General features: G+C 37.0%; 1 protein-coding gene across 3 annotated transcripts in view; it reads left to right on the top strand.

Annotated features, from left to right (window-relative positions):
• SGO2 (shugoshin 2) overlaps positions 1-23564 on the top strand; it is a 54179-nt gene that overhangs the window by 17634 nt on the left and 12981 nt on the right. For all 3 annotated transcript variants that reach the window (XM_050750681.1, XM_050750682.1, XM_050750683.1), the window contains one exon: positions 22336-22565. In XM_050750681.1, coding sequence (XP_050606638.1) covers positions 22336-22565 — 230 coding nt within the window. The remainder of the gene's footprint in view (positions 1-22335; positions 22566-23564) is intronic.

Genomic DNA, 23564 nt, shown 5'->3' with positions numbered 1-23564 from the left:
TCCAACAAAGTGTCATGCAAATTTAAAGGAGAGCTAAAGTCTTTCACGCATAAACAAAAGCCAAGGAAACTGACCACCACCAAAACCCATCTTGCAAGAAATGCGGAAGGGAGTTCTTCAATCTGAAAGAAAAAAACACTACCATGCAAAAGGAAACTTTTTAAGGTATAAAACCCACTGGTAAAATTAAGTACACAGACAAACCCAGAATACTTTGTTAACAGTATTTATGGTATGCAATCCACTCAAACTCTAGTATGAAGCCCAAAAGATAAATGTATCAAAACTATACCAACTTGTTGATAATATAAAGATATGTAAATTGATACAACTAAAAGACAAAATGTTGGAGGATGGCTTTAAATTATAGAATTATTTTGTGGGTTTTTATGTAAATTGTCTCAGTTCTTCAATTAAAAGCCATAGAGTAGCTGAATGGATAAATAAATGAGACCTACCTATGTGCTGCCTACAAGAAACCCACTTCACCTATAAAGACACATATAGACTGAAAGTGGAGAAGGGCTGGAAAAACATATTCCATGCAACTAGAAAATAATAAAGAGCAAGAGTAGCTGTACTCATAGCAGATAAGATAAACTACAAAGACTGTAAAAACTGGCAGTGAAGGAGGGTCACTATATGATTAAGGGGTCTATTCAACCAGAGGATATAACAATTATAAATATCTATGCACTCAACACTGCAACTCCATATAAAGCCAACATTAATGGATGTAAAGGGAGAGAGAAACTGCAATACAGTAATAGTAGGGGGCTTTAACATCCTACTGTCAGTAATGGACAGATCATCCAGACAGAAAATCAACAAAGAAACAGCATAAACTGCACACTAGATACAGTAGTTCTAACTGACATCTACAGAACATTTCACCCAACTGCTGCAGAATACACATTCTTTTCATCAACACATGGAATATTTTTCAGAATAGACTGTATCTTAGGCACAAACAGCAGGTCTGTACAAGTTCGAAAAAATATAAATCATATCCAGTATCTTCTCTGACCACAATGGAAGAAAACTGGAAATCAATAATGAGAGTAACTTTGGAAAATACACAAACAAATGGAAAATAAACATGTTCCTAAGCAACCAGTGGGTCAAAGAAGAAAGTAAGAAGGAAATTTAAAAATTTCCTAAATGAAAAGGGAAATACAACATAGCAAAGTGTATGGGGTATGGCAAAAGCAATACTGAAAGGGAAGTTTATAGCAATAAATGCCTATGTCAAAAAAGGAGAAACACTTCCAATAAACAACCTAAAAATACATGTCAAGGAATTAGAAAAGCAAGAACAAAGCAAATCCCAAGTTAGCAGAAGAAATAATAAAGATCAGAGCAGAAATAAATAAAATTGAGACTAAAAAAGTATAGAAGATAAACAAAATGAAAAGTTGGTTTTTTGAAAAGATAAACAACATTGACAAACCTTTAGCTAGACTGAGAGAGAGGACTATAATAAATAAAATCAAACAAGAGATGAGACATAACTCAGACCTCAGAAATATAATTATTAGAGATGATTATGAATAATTATACACCAACAAATCACAAAATGTGGAAGAAATGAATACATTTTTGGACACATATAACCTACCAAGATTAAACCATAAAGAAATAGAAAACCTCAACAAACCAATAACAAGTAATGAGATTGAAGCTATAATAAAAACTCTCCCATTGAAGAAAAGCCCAGGCTGGGCACAGTAGCTCACACCTATAATCCCAGCCCTTTGGGAGGCCAAGGCAGGAGGATTGCTTGAGGCTAGGAGTTTGAGACCAGCCTGGGCAATATAACAAGATCCAGTCCCTACAAAATAAAAAATTAGCTGGGTGTGGCGGCTAATCCTGTCAGGCTAAGTCTGTGGTCCCAGCTAGTCAGGAGGCTAAGGTGGGAGGACTGCTTGAGCCTGGGAAGTTGAGGCTGCAGTGAGCAGTGTTCACACCACTGCACTCCAGCTTTGGTGACAGAGCAACACCCTGTCTCAAAAAAAGAAAAGCCCAGGATTTGATGGATTCACTGCTGAATTCTACCAAAAATTTAAAGAACAGTGATGATGAATCCCACTAACATGCTTTGAAAAGGAGGGAATACTTCCAAACTCACTCTACAAGGCCAGCATTACCCTAATACCAAAACCAGACAAGGACACAATGAAAAGAGAAAACTACAGACCAATATCACTGATGAACATAGATGTAAAAATCCTCAACAAAGTATTAGCAAGTCAAATTCAACAACACATTAAAAAGAACATTCACCATGATCAAGTGGGATTCATGCTAGGGTTGTAAGGATGGCTCAGCATATACACGAATCAATCAATGTGATTCATCACATTAACAGAAACAAGAACAAAAAGTGTATGATTATTTCAATAGATGCCAAACAGCTTTTGGTAAAACTCAACATCCCTTTTTGATACACCAAAATGGGTGTAAAAAGAATATTCCTAAAAATAGTAAAGACCATCTATGACGAACCCACATCTAGCATTGTACTTTGAAGACTGGAACAAGACAAGAATGCCCACTTTCACTGCTATTCAATGGAATACTTGAAGTACTGGCCAGAGCAGCTAAGCAAGAAAACAAAATAAAGGCCATCCACATTGGAAAGGAAGGAATCAAATTAGCCTTGTTTGCAGATGGCCTGATCTTATAAACACTCCACCGAAAAGCTTTTAGGACACATAAGGGAATTCAGTGAAGTTGCAGGATGCAAAATCAACATAATTAGTAGCATTTATATGTGAACGATCAGAAAAAGAAGTCAAGAAAGCAATCCCATTTATCATAGCTACAAAAAATATGAAATACCTAGGAATCAATCTAACCAAAAGAAGTGGAAGTTCTATAGAAAGAAAATGACAAAACCCTGATGAAAAAAATAGGAAACCAAGAAAGGGAAGATATTCCATGCTCATGGATTGGAAGAATTAATACTGTTAAAATACTACCCAAAGCAATTTACAGATCCAATGCAATTCATATCAAAATACCAATGACATTCTTCACAGAAATAAGGGGGGAAAATCCTAAAATTTATATGGACCCACAAAAGACCCTGAGTAACCAAAGCAATCTTGAGCAAAATGAACAAAGCTGGAGGCATCACACTACATGACTTCAAAATTTATTACAAAGCTGTAGTAACCAAAAGAGCATGGTACTGGCATAAAAATGGACATAGATACCAATGGAACACAGAACCCAGATATAAATGCATTCATTTAAAACCAACTCATCTTCAACAAAGCAGAAACTTGGAATAGTGTCTTCAATAAATGGTGCCGGGAAAACTGGATAACTATATGCAGAAGAATGAAACTAGACTCCTATCTCTCACCATACACAAAAATCAAATCAAAATGGATAAAAGATTTGAACTAAGACCCAAAACTGAAACTATTAGAAGAAAACGTTGGGGAAACACTTCAGGACTTGATCTGGGCAAAAATGTCTTGTGTAAGACCTCAAAAGCACAGGCAACCAAAGCAAAAATAAACAATTAAGATTATTACATCAAGCTAAAAAGCTTCTGCACAGCAAAGGAAACAATCAACAAAGTGAAGAGACAACCCATATCATGTGAGAAAATATTTGCAAACCGTCTCTCTGAGAAAGGATTAATAACCAGCATATATTGGGAGCTTAAACAAAGTAGCAAAAAAAAAAAAAAAAAAAAAAAACCACTGCTTGCAAAAAGGGGAATCCTCATATACTTGTAGAAATGTAAATTAATATAGCCACTATGCAGAACAGCATGGAGGTTCTTCAAAAAACTAAAAATATAACTTCCATATGATATAGCAATTCCATTGTTGAGTATATATCCAAAAAAAAAAAAAAAAAGGAAATCAGTGTATCAAAGAGCTATCTGCACTCCCATGTTTATTGCAGCACTATTCACAATAGCCAACATGTGGAATCAACCTAAGCACCCATCAACAGATGTGTGGATAAAGTATGGAAGATATATATACAATGGCATATTACAGTTGTGTGTCACAGTGCTCAGCTTTATTTTATATTCTTAAATGATATTCTCAATGTTACTGGGTTTTGTTTGTTTTTTAAGTGCAAGCAAGTTTACTAGTGAAATTAAGGAATAAAGAAAGGCTACTGCATAAGCAGAGCAGTGGCATGGGCTGTTCAACCAAGGTTACTTGTAGTTATTCCTTGATCATATGCTAAATGAGGGGTGGATTATTCATAAGTTTTCTAGGAAAGAAGTGGGCAATTCCTGGAACTGAGGTTTTCTCCCCTTTTAGACCATATAAGGTAACTTCCTGACATTACCATGGCATTTGTAAATTGTCATGGTGCTGGTGGGAGTGTCTTTTAGCATGCTAATAAATTATAATTAGCATATAATGAGCAGTGAGGATGACCATAGGTCACTTTTGTCACCATCTTGGTTTTGGTGGGTTTTGGCCGGCTTCTTTACTGCATGCTGTTTTATCAGCAAGGTCTTTGTGACCTGTACCTTTTGCTGATCTCCTGTCTCATCCATTGACTAAGAATGCCTTAACCTCCTGGGAGTGCAGCCCAGTAGGTCTCAGCCTTATTTTAGCTATCCCCTGTTCAAGAAGTAGTTGCTCTAGCTCAAACACCTCTGATATATCCGCCCCCTCCCCTCCTTTTACAAGGGAACCCTTAAAGCTAAGGGTTGTAGAGGGATGAAAATTCATCTTCTGTAACTTCAGGCTGAATAGGGGTGATGATATTCCTGCCTAACTGTTAGGGACTCTTGTATTCGGGTAGAGAGGAGCTCAGTCAGAAGGCAACAGTATGGTGAGGACCATTCATAACTCTTGAGTTCTGACAAAAGGTGATACCTGGAAGATTAATAAGTGTTCCATTTCAGAAAACATTAAGGGAGCCCATCCTGCATTCCTACACAAGGAGTACAACAGCAATATATTCTACAACAGTAAAGCAAAATAAGTAAAATTATCCCAAGTAAACTAAATAAGAAGACTTTCCATGAACTGGGCAATTGTTGGAACCAAGCTAATAGGGAGTGACTAACTGATTCCAAAACATATCCAGAATTAGAATACTGATAGAGATTTCTACATTACCTGTCCCTCTTGTTTCTTTTGAGCAGCAGCCAGAGACCACTGATGGGCTCACAGGAATAAGCAGAGTCTAAAAAGAACATAAGTTGTTTTTAAATTGGCTTTGATGGAATGCTGTTCCTTAAGGAATCTCAGATGAGACTTTTTTAAAGCTGATCCCAGCCATGGGTTTGTACCTTCCAATACCTAGAACTTGAGTAAATTCCTCTCTTCTTGAGGTCCCAAGATAACGTGGGGCTCCTGGGCCTGTCAGAAAATGACCTTATTTACTTACAGGTCAAGAAACCTGTGCAGGGATTGTGTAGACAAGGTATGAGGCCAGTTTTCCCAATGGGCCTTTATTGGCTCTCTAAGTCAAATTTGATTCCTTAAAGGAAAGCACACCATTCCAGTCAATGCCTTGGTAAAATAACCAGTTTTTCCAATTGTGTCCTGTTGCACAAGAAAACAGATTCTTATTTTACTTATACAAACGACTATATTGCCATAAATTAAGAATATTCACAACTAGTTTTCAAATTCTGAAGAAATCAGGTAGAAACAAACACGCTCCAAATTTTGTTCACAGGAGTATAATTTACTCAATTTTTTAAAGCTGTAAATAGCTCAAAAGAAAAATTGTGTTTACACTGAAAAAAGAAAGGATCATCAATGTTTCAAGCAAAAAGTCAAAAAAGATTGCTTCAGACTTACATTAGTTTAGTCCATGCAGTTAAATACTGTCCTATTTAATATTCATGAACATTTCCACTCTCCATGAGTACTGAAAGTTTTTTCCTCTGTTCTAATGTCACAATCTCCAAAGTTACTAGAAACTTGCATTCAAGAGCACCTGTCAAAGTCCTATAGCTGATTATAAACTACCTTTTGAAGAGGATTAAAACAAGACAATTGTCTGTAGGTGACAAAAAGTCTTAGTTAGACAGCCATTATTAAAGCCATAATTGACAAGGAAATTTTGGTTTCTTCTATGACATACAACAATTTTACATAATAGTTATAATGATTAATAACATACACTAAACCATATCAAAGTTATAGGAATTTTCTATAATTTTGGAACACATACCAGTAACATTTATATAAGCACAAAGAAAGGCAAACACTGTTTCATATTCGACAGTGCTTCCTGTAAGATTTTCATACCAAATAAGCCAAATTTCACCACTGCATTAGTGCATTATTTATGTCAAACTCAATTCTTAATAAAACCTTATACACAAATGTATTCAATCTTCATCAGGTTGACCGTAAGGTAAGATTCTCAAACCTTTTACAACCCTTTAAAAAAATTTTTTTTTTCAAAGAGCAGATCAGTGCTCTAAGAAAAACCTGTTATGCTTTTATTCCAATGTTCAATTTATGGAAAGACTGAATAATACTCCTTTAACTTTAGCTAATATGTTCTCACACAGAACTTTTTTACAAGATTAATTTTTCACAAACCTTCACAACTTGCTCAAACCTTCAGCTTTATCCTATCTAATTCAAAACAATCCTTTAACCCTCTAAATGAGGCAAAAAAAATTCACATTCCCATGACTTTTTATAATATTTTCCCAAAGATTAGTTATGTCACATGTACTAAAAGGCATTACACTTTTTACTTTTCTGACAAAATGTTTAAGTGCTTATTATTTTTAAGCCAGTTAAAGCCCTTTCATATCACACACACCACACACATAAATATACAGACAGATAAAAGAAGATCCAGTAGTTGTAAGATTTTTCATTTGCTAGTTTTTAAGTTTCCATTTCAAGCATACAGTTTCTAGGGCCTAATAAGCAGGCATAGCTGGAAGGCAAAATAAATCCCTCCAAATTAAGGGTCCCATTTTTATACCAGATCCTGGATCCCCAAAAATGAGAAATGCTGCAGAACAAGACAGTACAATGATTTTACTGTGCATTTTTTACAAAGCAACCCAAAACAAATCAGCCCATTCTGTGATTAGCCCATCCCCCAGGGGAGTATTATTTCTCAGTGGTAGTGGGAGGTGAGGACATTCCATACCTTCCAGGTGGTCAAGAGCATGCTTTTCTGATCCAAACATGCAAAGAGCCGAGTATCCCTGCCATACTGCCATTAGCTATCCCCAGAAACATATTTCCTACCAAATTATTACACACCAATGTTCTCTCATAATGCAAAGAATTTCTGATACCCCCAAAAGTCAAAAACATCAGATAACACAATGCAAAACAGAATAGAGCCTTAGATTTTGAGAGAGATCTATCAACTTTCAATTCCTGGGGTTTCATGAGGTAAACAGGTTTTTCCCAAAACAGGGTCTGTGGCGCCGCCTCTGTTTTCCCCAAGGAGTCTTAGGCTATTAGAGCTTGAATATCTGCTTTTTTTGTTTGTTTGTTTTGAGTTTCCATGAGTACTGAAAGTTTTTTCCTCTGTTCTAATGTCACAATCTCCAAAGTTACTAGAAACTTGCATTCAAGAGCACCTGTCAAAGTCCTATAGCTGATTATAAACTACCTTTTGAAGAGGATTAAAACAAGACAATGTCTGTAGGTGAGACTCCGTCTCACTCTTTTCACCCAGGCTGGAGTGCAGTGGTGCAATCTTGGCTCACTGCAACCTCCACCTTCTGGGTTCAAGCAATTCTCCTGCCTCAGCCTCCTGAGTAGCTGGGATTACAGGCACCCACCACCAAACCTGGCTAATTTTTGTATTTTTAGTAGAGATGGGGTTTCACCACGTTGGCCAGGCTGGTCTCGAACTCCTGACCTCAGGTGATCTGCCCACCTCAGCCTCCCAAAGTGCTGGAATTACAGGCTTGAGCCACTGTGCTTAGTCGAATATCTGCTTTAAATTATCTACTGACTTTTAGTCATAGTGCTCTTTTATAAAGTCCTTTTAAATCTCTTACTACCTGATTTTAGCCAGGCCAAGCAGCCAATATTTCTTGCTTTTGAATTTTACCAAAGATAACCTCGCAGGTGAAACCAATAAGCCTAAAGTTATGACTTAACCATGAATGTACAAGGCATTTTCAAAGAGGTGGTAAGCAGTTTTTACAAGATCTAGAATCTCCAAAGGTAGCTCAGAGAAAGCAAGATTCAAGAAGGGAAGCCAGAAGTCATACATGTAGGAGAAGAGAATCAACAAATGATAAAGATCACACAGATATCAACCAGAAAGTACTCATTCCCTAAGCTGGGAATTGGACCCAGGCTGTGATAGTGAAAACACAAAGCCTTAGCCAGTAAGCTACAGCATTGGGCAGTTTCCATTGCCCTTCCCAGAAGGATCCTACAGCAGCCAATTTTGAGCTTGCAAAGGCTTTTAACTGCTCAAAACAATTTTTAGAGCTGACTGTGACATCAACTCCAAAACTCCTGGCCAAGAGAGAGGGAGAGAGAGAGAGACAGAGACAGAGACAGAGAGAGAGACAGAAAGATTGCCTGTGGCAAAGTGGGGAAGGCAAAGAGCTCAGGGAAGCCAGAGAAAGACCCACTCATTGCAATGACACTGAATCAAAAGTTCAGGTGGCCACTTGTCAGTTGTGAAGGATCTTTTCCAGAAGTCCCATCAGCTCTCAGGTTTCCCCCGTTAGGGGAGGAAAAAGCTCCCCATGTCCCATGAACCTGTACATGCCTAATCCTGTCACCCACAGGCATCTGCAAAGGGTGGAAGGCAAATTAATCCAAAGAGAAGAGTGGTTAACATCCCATAATTCCAAATTTGTTCTTAGCCAAGAGGGACTTTACTGATGGGGGGCCTCTAATCCCCTACATCTTAGAAGGGACTGTAACCCTCATAAGTTGGGCCTCAAACTGAAGTTCAGTGAAGCATCCTTGCCTTTTATTAAGAAGGGCCTTTAACCTACTCTGTCTTAGGAGAGACTCTAACTCCCCTAAGTTGGGCCTCTAACCCAATCCCATCCTTTACCTGGGCACCCCACCACTTACCCAAAGTTGGCCAATTGGTGCTGCGGTCTATTTCCTTTGGGTTAGGGGTCTCCTCAGTATCGTCCCTTCATGGTTTGCCGGGAAGATGTTATTGGAAAGCGTCCTGATCCAGACCCCAAGAGAGGGTTCTTGGATCTCACGCAAGAAAAAATTCAAGGCAAATCCTTAAAGTAAAAGCAAGTTTATTAGGAAAGTAAAGGAATAAGAAATGGCTACCCCATAGGCAGAGAAGCTCTGCTTTTTAAATTTAATTTTCTTCTTGATGTTAGTATATAGCAATATAATTTTTGGATATTGACGTTGTTTCCAGTGACCTTGCTATTCTAATAGTTTGTGAATATAATTTTACTATTTGTGAATAAGGGCAGTTTTATTCCCCCCAACCTCCTAGTATATAGGCTTTTCTTTTATATTTATTTATTTATTTATTTATTTATTTCCAGGTTTTGGCTTTTATTTTTTCTTATGTTGCATTGGCTACTTTTTTTTTTTTTTTTTTTTTTTTTTTCCTTTTATTGAGACGGAGTCTCATTCTGTCACCAAGCTTGAATGCAATGGTGTGATCTCGGCTCACTGCAACCTCCGCCTCCTGGGTTCAAGCGATTCTCCTGCCTCAGCCTCCCGAGTAGCTGGGACTACGGGCACACACCATCATGCCTGGCTAATTTTTGTATTTTTAGTAGAGACGGGGTTTCACCATGTTGGCCAGGGTGGTCTCAATCTCTTGACCTTGTGATCTGCCCACCTTGGCCTCCCAAAGTGCTGGGATTACAGGTGTGAGCCACCATGCCTGGCCAGCTGCTTATTAAATATTGAATAAAAGAAGTAAGAACAGGCATTCATATTGTATTCCCATTATTAAATATTGTATTCCTGTTATTAAATATTATGCCTGCTCTTGTGTTTTTGTAGATTTTCTTAATCAGATTATGAAAATTTCCTTGTACTTTCAGTTTGCTGAGAGTTTTTCATGAATAGCTACTGAATTTTATCAAATGCTTTTTCTGTCACTGAGTAGATACTAATTTTTTCTTTTTTCTATTAATGTTATGGATTTTTAATATTTTTTATTCATATAATGAATTATAAGGATTTTTGAATGTTAAACCACAATTTCATTTCTACAATGAACTGCTCCTGATGAAGTATCCTTTTGATATGCCACAAAATTGTAATTGCTAATTTTTAAAAAAGATTTTTGCATCATTTTACATCATTGTATGTTGATGAAAATGATTAATTTTTGTTTCTTGTAATAGATTTTGTCAGGTTTTTCTATTTATGCTGGTCACTGTAAATGAATTAAGTGCACCTCTTTTTCTGTTTTATGGTAGTATTTGTGTAGGATATGTTGTTTTTTTTTTTAATGTTTAGAAGTTATCTGGGCTTGCTTGCAGTTTTCTTGTGGAAAAGGTTTTGGTAACATCTCTTTTTTTTTTTGAGATGGAGTTTCACTCTTGCAACCCATGCTAAAGTGCAATGATGCGATCTTGGCTCACTGCAGCCTCTGCCTTCCGAGTTGAAGTGGTTCTCCTGTCTCAGCCTCCCTAGTAGCTGGGATTACAGATGCCCATCCCCATGCCCAGCTAAATTTTGTATATTTTGTAGAGACAGGGTTTCGCCATGTTGGCCAGGCTGGTGTTGAACCACCTGCCTCGGCCTCCCAGTGTGCTGGGATTACAGGCATGAGCCACCATGCCTGACCTAACATCTCATTTCTTTAATAGGTATAACAATATTCAGATTTCTTATTTCTTCTTATGTTAGGTTAAATTGTTTTAAAGAATTTGACCATTTCATCTAAAATTACTGTCATAAAATTGTCCATAATATTATCAAGTTATATGCTTAATGTGTTTTGGGTATGTAGTGAGGTTCTCTTCTTTCTCAGTACTGGTTATTTGTGTTTCATCACTGTTTTTCTTAATTATCTTGCTCTAGAGGTCTGTCAATTTTATTCATCTTTGTGAAGGTCCCATTTGGAGCTATGTTGTTGTTTTAGTATATTTGTTTTCTATTTAATTGATTCTGCTCCTTATTGTTTCTTTCCTTCTTTCTGTTTTGCTTTTCTTTTCATTACTATTACTCTTATTAGTTGCTTCTTAGGATAGATTATCAATTTTCAGCCTCTCTTTTAAAAAAATAAGCATTTCAGGTTATTTTCCTATAATCACTGCTTTAGCTGTGTTCCACAATTTTTGTTTATTTTGTGATGAGTTCTTATGTGCTGTTGCCCAAGCTGGACTTGATCTCCTGGGTTCAAATGATCCTCCTGCTTTAGTCTCCTGAGTAGCTGGGACTACAGGCATGCATCATCAGTCTCCTAGATTCACAGTTTTTGATCTATATCATTATTTAGTTCAAGATTTTTTTTTCTGATTTTTTATTTGACCCTATGGATCACTTACAAGTATATTGTTTAATTTCTAAGCTGATGGGTATTTTTATGTTTACTTTTTGTTGTTGATGTCTAGCTTAATTCCACTATAATTAGGGACCATAATTCAAATGAATTTAGATTTTTGAAGTATGTTGGGAATTTCATTAGGACAAAGATTGATCTAATTTGGTAAGTACTTGGGGTGCACATGAAAAAAACGTGTATTTTGCAATTGTTGAACCCTGTATTTTATGTATGGCAGCTGTGTCTAGTTTGTTAATTATAGTCTTCCATATCTTTCCTGCTTCTGTTGTCTGTTTATTCTCTCAGTTATTGAGAGAAGTTTATTAAAGTCTACCATTTTGATTATGGATTCATCTGTTTCTCCTTTTAGTTTTCTCAATTTTTGCTGTATGTATTTTAAAGCTATTATTAGGTACTCACATTTAGGACTGATTTGTTTTTCTGATTTCTACCAATGGTTCCTGCTTTAAAGTCTATTTTGTTTGGTATAATATTTCCATGATATATCTTTTTCTATACCCTCACTTCAAATTCTGTTATATTTAAAATGCTATATAGGTCCATCAGGTGTCATTTCATCATCTTCAGGCATCTATCTTTTTCTATTGAAAAGTTAGCACCTTTCTTACAAGCTGAAGAAGTTCCCTTTTTTCTGGTTTTTTGAGTTTTTATAATGAATTTGTATTGAATTTTGTCAAATGATTTTTTTGCATTTTTAGAGAGAATCATTATTTTTCTCCTTTGTTTTATTAATACAGTGACTTCAGTGGATTTTCTGATGCAAACTTTGCGTTCCTGAAAAGAAATTCCAATTTGTTATGATGTATTATTCTTTCTATATATTGCTGGGTTTGATTTGCTAATGTTTTCTTAAAAATTTTGTACTATGTACATAAGGGATATTGGTCTTTAATTTTCTTACAAAAACCGTTGATAGGTTTTGACAAGGGTTGTGCTGGCCTCATGAGATGAGAAACATTTGTCTTCCTCAATTTTTGAAAGAATTTGTACAATTGGTAGTTTTTCATTAATGTTTAATAGAATTCGCAAGAGAAGTAATTCAGCCCTGGAGTTTTTAATTATGAATTTAATTTTTAAAATAGATATGGGCTTTTCAAATTTTTGGTTTGTTTTCAAGTCAGTTTAGAAAATGTTTGTCTTTCAAGAAAATCATCCATCTCATCTAGTCAGTAAGGTTTATTGGTATAAAGTTGTTTATACTATGCTTTTCTTCTTCTTTTTTTTTTTATACTTTAAGTTCTAGGGTACATGTGCACAATGTGCAGGTTTGTTACATATGCATACATCTGCCATGTTGGTATGCTGTACCCATTAACTCATCATTTACATTAGGTATATCTCCTAATGCTATCCCTCCCCCTTACCCCCACCCCATGACAGGCCCCGGCGTGTGATGTTCCCCACCCTGTGTCCAAGTGTTCTCATTGTTCAATTCCCACCTATGAGTGAGAACATGCGGTATGTGGTTTTCTGTCCTTGTGATAGTTTGCTCAGAATGATGGTTTCCAGCTTCATCCATGTCCCCACAAAGGACATGAACTCGTCCTTTTTTATGGCTGCATAGTATTCCATGGTGTATATGTGCCACATTTTCTTTTTTTTTTTTTTTTTTCTTTTTCTTTTTTTTGAGACAGAGTCTCAGTCTGTCACCAGGGCTGGAGTGCAGTGGCATGATCTTGGCTCACTGCAACCTCGGTCTCCCTAGTTCAAGCAATTCTCCTGCCTCAGTTTCCCAAATAGCTGGGAATACAGGCGCCCGCCACCACGGCCAGCTAATTTTTTTTGTATTTTTAGGAGAGATGGGGTTTCACCATGTTGGCCAGGATGGTCTCGATCTCTTGACCTTGTGATCCGCCCGCCTCGGCTTCCCAAAGTGCTGGGATAACAGGCGTGAGCCACCGCGCCCAGCATGTGCCACATTTTCTTAATCCAGTCTATCATTGTGGACATTTGGGTTGGTTCCAAGTCTTTTTTTTTTTTTTTTTTTTTTTTTTTTTTTTTTTTTTTTTTTAATTTATTTATTATTATTATACTTTAAGTTGTAGGGTACATGTGCATAACGTGCAGGTTTGTTACATATGTATACTTGTGCCATGTTGCTGTGCTGCACCCATCAACTCGTCATTTACATCAGGTATAACTCCCAGTGCAATCCCTCCCCCCTCCCCCCTCCCCATGATAGGCCCCGGTGTGTGATGTTCCCCTTCCTGAGTCCGAGTGATCTCATTGTTCAGTTCCCACCTATGAGTGAGAACATGCGGTGTTTGGTTTTCTGTTCTTGTGATAGTTTGCTAAGAATGATGGATTCCAGCTGCATCCAAGTCCCTACAAAGGACTCAAACTCATCCTTTTTTATGGCTGCATAGTATTCCATGGTGTATATGTGCCACATTTTCTTAATCCAATCTGTCACTGATGGACATTTGGGTTGATTCCAAGTCTTTGCTATTGTGAATAGTGCTGCAATAAACATACGTGTGCATGTGTCTTTATAGCAGCATGATTTATAATCCTTTGGGTATATACCCAGTAATGGGATGGCTGGGTCATATGGTACATCTAGTTCTAGATCCTTGAGGAATCGCCATACTGTTTTCCATAATGGTTGAACTAGTTTACAATCCCACCAACAGTGTAAAAGTGTTCCTATTTCTCCACATCCTCTCCAGCACCTGTTGTTTCCTGACTTTTTAATGATTGCCATTCTAACTGGTGTGAGATGGTATCTCATTGTGGTTTTGATTTGCATTTCTCTGATGGCCAGTGATGATGAGCTTTACTCTTGTGAGTAGTGCCACAATAAACATGTGTGCATGTGTCTTTATAGCAGCATGATTTATAATCCTTTGGGTATATACCCAGTAATGGGATGGCTGGGTCAAATGGTATTTCTAGTTCTAGATCCTTGGGGAATCGCCACACTGTCTTCCGAAATGGTTGAACTAGTTTATAGTCCCACCAGCAGTGTAAAAGTGTTCCTATTTCTCCACATCCTCTCCAGCACCTGTTGTTTCCTGACTTTTTTAATGATTGCCATTCTAACTGGTGTGAGATGGTATCTCATTGTGGTTTTGATTTGCATTTCTCTGATGGCCAGTAATGATGAACATTTTTTCATGTGTCTGTTGGCTGCATAAATGTCTTCTTTTGAGAAGTGTCTGTTCATATACTTCACCTACTTTTTGATGGGGTTGTTCGATTTTTTTCTTGTAAATTTATTTAAGTTCTTTGTAGATTCTGGATATTAGCCCTTTGTCAGATGGGTAGATTGCAAAAATTTTCTCCCATTCTGTAGGTTGCCTGTTCACTCTGATGGTAGTTTCTTTTGCTGTGCATAAGCTCTTTAGTTTAATTAGATCCCATTTGTCAATTTTGGCTTTTGTTGCCATTGCTTTTGGTGTTTTAAACATGAAGTCCTTGTCCATGCCTATGTCCTGATTGGTATTGCCTAGGTTTTCTTTTAGGGTTTTTATGGTCTTAGGTCTAACATTTAAGTCTTTAATCCATCTTGAATTAATTTTTGTATAAGGTGTAAGGAAGGGATCCAGTTTCAGCTTTCTACATATGGTTAGCCAGTTTTCCTAGCACCATTTATTAAATAGGGAATCCTTTCCCCATTTCTTGTTTTTGTCAGGTTTGTCAAAGATCAGATGGTTGTAGATGTGTGGTATTATTTCTGAGGGCTCTGTTCTGTTCCATTGGTCTATATCTCTGTTTTGGTACCAGTACCATGCTGTTTTGGTTACTGTAGCCTTGTAGTATAGTTTGAAGTCAGATAGTGTGATGCCTCCAGCTTTGTTCTTTTGGCTTAGAATTGTCTTGGCAATGTGAGCTCTTTTTTGGTTCCATATGAACTTTAAAGTAGTTTTTTCCAGTTCTGTGAAGAAAGTCATTGGTAGCTTGATGGGGATGGCATTGAATTTATAAATTACCGTGGGCAGTATGGTCATTTTCACAATATTGTTTCTTCCTATCTGTGAGCATGAAATGTTCTTCCATTTGTTTGTGTCCTCTTTTATTTCGTTGAGCAATGGTTTGTAGTTCTCCTTGAAGAGGTCCTTCCCATCCCTTGTAAGTTGGATTCCTAGGTATTTTATTGTCTTTGAAGCAATTGTGAATGGGAGTTCACTCATGATTTGGCTCTCTGTTTGTTAATGGTGTATAGGAATGCTTGTGATTTTTGCACATTGATTTTGTATCCTGAGACTTTGCTGAAGTTGCTTATCAGCTTAAGGAGATTTTGGGTTGAGACAATGGGGTTTTCTAAATATATAATCATGTCATCTGCAAACAGGGACAATTTGACTTCCTCTTTTCCTAATAGAATACCCTTTATTTCTTTCTCCTGCCTGATTGCCCTCGCCAGAACTTCCAACACTATGTTGAATAGGAGTGGTGAGAGAGGGCATCCCTGTCTTGCGCCAGTTTTCAAAGGGAATGCTTTGAGTTTTTGCCTATTCAGTATGATATTGGCTGTGGGTTTGTTATAAATAGCTCTTATTATTTTGAGATACATCCCATCAATACCTAATTTATTGAGAGTTTTTAGCATGAAGGGCTGTTGAATTTTGTCAAAGGCCTTTTCTGCATCTGTTAAGATAATCATGTGGTTTTTGTCTTTGGTTCTGTTTATATGATGGATTACGTTTATTGATTTGCATATGTTGAACCAGCCTTGCATCCCAGGGATGAAGCCCACTTGATCATGATGGATAAGCTTTTTGATGTGCTGCTGAATTCGGTTTGCCAGTATTTTATTGAGGATTTTTGCATCGATGTTCATCAGGGATATTGCTTTTCTTCTTCTTTTGGTCTGAAATTCTCTTTTTTTGTTGTGTCTCTGCCAGGCTTTGGTATCAGATTGATGCTGGCCTCATAAAATGAGTTAGGGAGGATTCCCTCTTTTTCTATTGATTGGAATAGTTTCAGAAGGAATGGTACCAGCTCCTCTTTGTACCTCTTATAGAACTCGGCTGTGAATCCGTCTGGTCCTGGACTTTTTTTGGTTGGTAGGCTATTAATTATTGCCTCAATTTCAGAGCCTGTTATTGGTGTATTCAGGGATTCAGCTTCTTCTTGGTTTAATCTTGGGAGGATGTATGTGTCCAGGAATTTGTCCATTTCTTCTAGATTTTCTAGTTTATTTGCGTAGAGGTGTTTATAGTATTCTCTGATGGTAATTTGTATTTCTGTGGGATCAGTGGTGATATCCCCTTTATCATTTTTTATTGCATCTATTTGATTCTTCTCTCTTTTCTTATTTATTAGTCTTGCTAGCAGTCTTATCAATTTTGTTGATCTTTTAAAACACCAGCTCCTGGATTCATGGATTTTTTGAAGGGTTTTTTGTGTCTCTATCTCCTTCAATTCTGCTCTGATCTTAGTTATTCCTTGCCTTCTGCTAGCTTTTGAATGTGTTTGCTCTTGCTTCTCTAGTTCTTTTAATTGTGATGTTAGGGTGTCAATTTTAGATCTTTCCTGCTTTCTCTTATGGGCATTTAGTGTTATAAATTTCCCTCTACACACTGCTTTAAATGTGTCCCAGAGATTCTGGTATTTTGTATCTCTGTTCTCATTGGTTTCAAAGAACATCTTTATTTCTGCCTTCATTTCATTATGTTACCCAGTAAACATTCAGGAGCAGGTTGTTCAGTTTCCATGTAGTTGAGCAGTTTTGAGTGAGTTTCTTAATCCTGAGTTCTAGTTTGATTGCACTGTGGTCTGAGAGACAGTTTGTTATAATTTGGTTCTTTTACATTTGCTGAGGAGTACTTTACTTCCAACTATGTGGTCAATTTTGGAATAAGTGCGATGTGGTGCTGAGAAGAATGTATATTCTGTTGATTTGGGGTGGAGAGTTCTGTAGATGTCTATTAGGTCTGCTTGGTGCAGAGCTGAGTTCAATTCCTGGATATCCTTGTTAACTTTCTGTCTTGTGGATCTGTCTAATGTTGACAGTGGGGTGTTAAAGTCTCCCATTATTATTGTGTGGGAGTCTAAGTCTCATTGTAGCTCTCTAGGGACTTGCTTTATGAATCTGGGTGCTCCTGTATTGGGTGCATATATATTTAGGATAGTTAGCTCTTCTTGTTGAATTGATCCCTTTACTATTATGTAATGGCCTTCTTTGTCTCTTCTGATCTTTGTTGGTTTAAAGTCTGTTTTATGCAACCCCTGCTATTTTTTGTTTCCATTTGCTTGGTAGATCTTTCTCCATCCCTTTATTTTGAGCCTATGTGTGTCTCTGCACTTGAGATGGGTCTCCTAAATACAGCACACTGATGGGTCTTGACTCTTTATCCAGTTTTCCAGTCTGTGTCTTTTAATTGGAGCATTTAGCCCATTTACATTTAAGGTTAATATTGTTTCATGTGAATTTGATCCTGTCATTATGATGTTAGCTGATTATCTTGCTTAGTTGATGCAGTTTCTTCCTCGCATCAATGGTCTTTACAACATTGGCATGTTTTTGCAGTGACTGGTACTGGTTGTTCCTTTCCATGTTTAGCACTTCCTTCAGGAGTTCTTGTAAGGCAGATCTGGTGGTGACAGAATCTCTCAGCATTCACTTGTCTGTAAAGGATTTTATTTCTCCTTCACTTACGAAGCTTAATTTGGCTGGATATGAAATTCTGGGTTGAAAATTCTTTTCTTTAAGAATGTTGAATATTGGCCCCCACTCTCTTCTGGCTTGTAGAGTTTCTGTCAAGAGATCCACTGTTAGTCTGATGTGCTTTCCTTTGTGGATAACCCGACCTTTCTCTCTGGCTGCCCTTAACATTTTTTCCTTCATTTCAACTTTGGTGAATCTGACAATTATGTGTCTTGTAGTTGCTCTTCTCGAGGAGTATCTTTGTGTCATTCTCTGTATTTCCTGAATTTGAATGTTGGCCTGCCTTGCTAGGTTGGGGAAGTTCTCCTGGATAATATCTTGAAGAGTGTTTTCCAGCTTGGTTCCATTCTCCCTGTCACTTTCAGGTACACCAATCAGATGTAGATTTGGTCTTTTCACATAGTCCCATATTTCTTGGAAGCTTTGTTTCTTTTTACTCTTTTTTCTCTAAACTTTTCTTCTCGCTTCATTTCATTCATTTGATCTTCAATCACTGATACCCTTTCTTCCAGTTGATCGAATCGGCTGCTGAAGCTTGTGCATGCATCTCATAGTTCTCGTGCCATGATTTTCAGCTCCATCTGGTCATTTAAGGTCTTCTCTATGCTGTTTATTCTAGTTAGCCGTTCATCTAATCTTTTTTCAAGGTTTTTAGCTTTTTTGCAATGGGTTCAGACATCCTCGTTTAGCTTGGAGAAATTTGTTGTTACCAATCGTCTGAAGCCTTCTCTCAACTTGTCAAAGTCATTCTCCATCTAGCTTTGTCTGTTGCTGGCAAGGAGCTGTATTTTTCTGGAGGAGAAGAGGTGCTCTGATTTTTAGAATTTTCAGCTTTTCTGCTCTGGTTTCTCCCCGTCTTTGTGGTTTTATCTACCTTTGGTCTTTGATGATGGTGACATACAGATGGGGTTTTCGTGTGGATATCCTTTCTGTTTGTTAGTTTTCCTTCTAACACTTAGGACCCTCAGCTGCAGGTCTGTTGGAGTTTGCTGGACATCCACTCCAGACCCTGTTTGCCTGGGTATCACCAGCGGATGCTGCAGAACAGCAAATATTGCAGAAAGGCAAATGTTGCTGTCTGATCATTCCTCTGGAAGCTTCATCGCAGAGGGGCACCCGGCTGTATGAGGTGTCAGTTGGCCCCTACTGGGAGGTGTCTCCCAGTTAGGCTACTCGGGGGTCAGGGACCCACTTGAGGAGGCAGTCTGTCTGTTCTCAGATCTCAAACTCCGTGCTGGGAGAACCACTACTCTCTTCAAAGCTGTCAGACAGGGACATTTAAGTCTGCAGAAGTTTTTGCTGCCTTTTGTTCAGCTATGCCCTGCCCCCAGAGGTAGAGTCTACAGAGGCAGGCAGGCCTCCTTGAGCTGCAGTGGGCTCCACCTGGTTTGAGCTTCCCAGCCACTTTGTTCACCTACTCAAGCCTCAGCAATGGTGGGTGCCCCTCCCCCAGCCTCGCTGCTGCTTTGCAGTTTGATCTCAGACTGCTCTGCTAGCAATGAGCGAGGCTCCATGGGTGTGGGACCCTCTGAGCCAGGTGCAGGATATTATCTCCTGGGGTGCCATTTGCTAAGACCATTGGAAAAGCGCAGTATTATTAGGGTGGGAGTGACCCAATTTTCCAGGTGCTGTCTGTCTAGGCTTCGCTTGGCTAGGAAAGGGAATTCCCCAACCCCTTGCACTTCCCGGGTGAGGCAATGCCTCGCCCTGCTTTGGCTCTGCACCCACTGTCTGACAAGCCCCAGTGAGATGAACCCAGTACCTCTGTTGGAAATGCAGAAATCACCTGTCTTCTGCATCACTCACGCTGAGAGTTGTAGACTGGAGCTGTTCCTATTCAGCCATCTTGGAACCTCTCTTATTCTTTTAATGCTTGTAGCATCTGTAGTGAGAACCTTTCTTTCCTGATTTTTTAAATTTGTTTGTTTAATCAAACTAGCTACAGGTGTGTCAATTTTATTGTTCATTTAAAAAACTCAGTTTTTGGCTTCATTGATTTCATTTTTCTCAATTTTATGTTTTATATTTCATTTATGTCTGTTTTTAAATTATTTCCTTTCTTGTATTTACTTTTTTAAAACATAGAGATATATAATTCACATAACATAAAATTTCTTATCACATGAAATTCACCCTTTTAAAGTATACAGTGCAGTGGTTTTAGTATATTCACAAAGCTTTGAATCTTCACCCTGTTCAATTCTAAAATATTTCAGTCTCTAAAAGGGTATCTCATATCTATAACAGTCACTTCCCATTTTCCACTCCCCTAGCCCCTAACAACTGCTAATCTACTTTCTGTCTAAATGGATTTGGCCATTTTGGATATTTCATATGAATGGAATAACAAAATACGTGGCCTTTTGTGTCTGGCTTTTTTCACTTAGCATATTGTTTTCAAGGTTCATTCATGTTGTAGCACATATGAGCATTTCATTACTTTTTATGAAGGGACAATAATTCTGTTGTATGGATATACTATGTTTTGTTTATCCATTCATCAATCAATGGACATTTGTGTTGTTTCCACTCTTTCCATAATAATGGAATAATAATTCCATTATTATGAATAATGCTGCAATAAACATTCATGTGCAAGTTTTTGTGTGGACATATGTTTTCAATTATCTTGAATATATGCCTAGCAGTGGAATTGCTGGGTCATCTGGTAACTCTGTGTTTAACTTTTGGAGAAACTGCCAAATTGTTTTTCCAAACTTCTGTACCATTTTACATTCCTGCCAGCAAAGTATTTCAACACTGATTTCTCCATCTCCTCACCAACACTTATTAGCTATTATTGTGATTATAACCATCTAGGAGTATGAAGTAGTATCTCATTGTGGTTTTTATTTGTAGTTCCCTAATAATTAATGATATCAAGTATATTTTTATGTACGTACTGGCCATTTGCATATCAGGATCATTCTCTTTTGATTATCTTTTCCCTGTGAGTTTAAATCATGTTTTTCTATTGCTTCATATATTGGATAATATTAGATTGCACCTGGGTATTGTGTATCCCTTGTTATAGAAAATGTAGATTCAGTTATGCTCTCCCAAAGAGTTTTGATGTGTCAATTTTATTAGGCAATAACCTTGTCTGAACCCAAAATAAGCAACAAGTGAAGTCTCATTTTAGTTGTTTTATCCTTAGATAGGCTGCTTCGAATCTTCCTCATATATATGGGATTCAGAGGTCAGCTAGATATTTGGGGAGCATTTATACACAAAATTTGGGGCTCTTCTCTCTACCTCTCTTATCTGATATTTTCCCTCATCACTTTACAGCTCTTATAGTTGCCCTGAATTCTAACCTTGAACCAATAAGACTGTAGGTTTCTAACTTTTTTGAATGTGGCACCAGCTGAGACTGTAAAACAATGGGAAACTCACTCTTCTTCCAAGTGTCGGCACCCCCTTCGCTAGCTCTCTACTTGCTTTTTGTCCATTCACTGACTTCTAGTAGTTGTTTTTTAAAATATTTTGTCCAGAATTTATAGTCATTATGTTAGGTAGGGTTGGTCTGATAGTAACTGTTTAGCCATTACCAGAAACAGAGCCTCTCTGTTGATTTTTGTTAACTTGTTTCCTCAGTGGTATAGACATTTCCTCCCAACAGCTATTCTACTGGTAGTTGCCTTTAAATTTCTCGTAAATATTTATCAGAAATATTTTATTTTTCTTATTATAAATTATTTTAAAATATCTGTGATTTCCTTGGAATACAAGACAACTCTTTACTATCTTTTTTCTATCTGTTTTCTATCTGTTTTCCTCCCATAGATTTAATTACTCTAGGAATAATGATTTTGGTGTACTTGGATTCCTTTTGGAAACGTAGCAAACTTATTTCACACATAATTTTATAAACAATTATATTTGCTAGAAACCAAAGGAAGAGTTTTGGGTATTACATAGAATTAATTATATGAAAAGTATAAATATTATATATGGCTATTTGTAAGTAAGTTTGGACTTTTTTAATATCCTTAGTGTAGTCTTCTAATAGCACAAGGAGTGAATGTATAAATTATCTTCTTTTGGGGCCACTGTGACTAAGGGGTTAAGAAGCATTCCTGTTTCCTTCCAAGTTCTGTTCTAGTAGGAACTACTCATTTCCTACATTTAAGTGTCTTCATTGAACTTGAAAAAGTACCAGGGTGGATTTGTGGTTTGATCTTAAATAGAATATACAAATAACTGTCCATGCATTTAAAAAATTTATAAAATACATAATTTCTCGTTTCCTTTCCACTTGCCTTTAGGGTTCCATTACCTTCAAATGATGATGAAGATGATGATAAAGAGAAAATGCAGTGTGACAACAATGTTAAATCAAAGACATTACCTGATATTCCCTCTTCAGGATCAACAACACAACCTTTATCAACTCAGGATAATTTGGAAGTGTTATTTCTTAAAGAAAATAATCAAAATGTATATGGTTTAGATGATTCAGAACATATTTCTTCTATAGTTGATGTACCTCCCAGAGGTGAGATTGTTTTAAAAATTCATTTAGAATATTTGTATTAGTTACATTCATCAGATATTCTTCCTGAGGGCAATTATGTGTAACAGTTAATAAGTTAGCTCTCTTATGTTACAGATTTGCTAACTTCTGCCATTTAAAACTGCTGGTGATAGATTTAATTTTAAAGTAAATATGCTGACAAACATCAGATCCACAGTGGCCTAATACTGTTACTCTGGAAGAAATGTTTAGAAATAAATGGACCTAATGAGCTTTTCTTGGTATCTTAGCTTATGATTTGAAAGATACCATATATTTACTTAGTTTTACCCTCTTTTTTCGTAGATATGAAAATTGGGGTCTAGATAGATATAGAGACTCTTTTAAGATCATCACCAATTAATTAGCGGTAAAGCAAAAACTTGAGCCTGGGGAATGGTTGAGCAAGAAAAAAGATGGCATTTACATTTTATTTACATAGTATTCCTAAATGATAATCTGTGGTGTAGTCTGGTGCTTACAGATTTGCCACAGATTTTCAGACTGGGATATGGAACCATAACAATTTTGAATTTAGAGTTTAGAATTGTTTTTCCTTTCTGAAAATGTGTGTGTGTGTGTGTGTGTGTTTATGTGTGTGTATGTACACATATAATATACACACACATATATACATATATACACACATATATATGGTATACATATAATGTATACAGTACATGTATATACGTGTATATATACACACATACATATATTAATATATGTATATATAATTTATATAAATTTTAGCTGCCTGTTGATAGTCTTTGATAGTAATCCTTTTCAGAGTTATTACTATTATTGGGTTCATTTGCTGGCCTCCTTCCACTCTAGAAATGTATGCTAATGGCTCTACTGTTGGCTGTACTCCACTCTACTGTTGGGGCTGAGGCAGAATTCTCAGTATATATTTTCTATAGATACAAATGTAAAATGTGATTTAGGAGTACTCATCATTTCTAACTTACTTTCTTATAAGCA

This window comes from Macaca thibetana, chromosome 12, assembly GCF_024542745.1.
Source record: "Macaca thibetana thibetana isolate TM-01 chromosome 12, ASM2454274v1, whole genome shotgun sequence".
Lineage (NCBI taxonomy): Eukaryota > Metazoa > Chordata > Mammalia > Primates > Cercopithecidae > Macaca > Macaca thibetana.
Note: the sequence above shows the minus strand (reverse complement) of the source record. Positions and strands in the feature narration are given on the sequence as shown.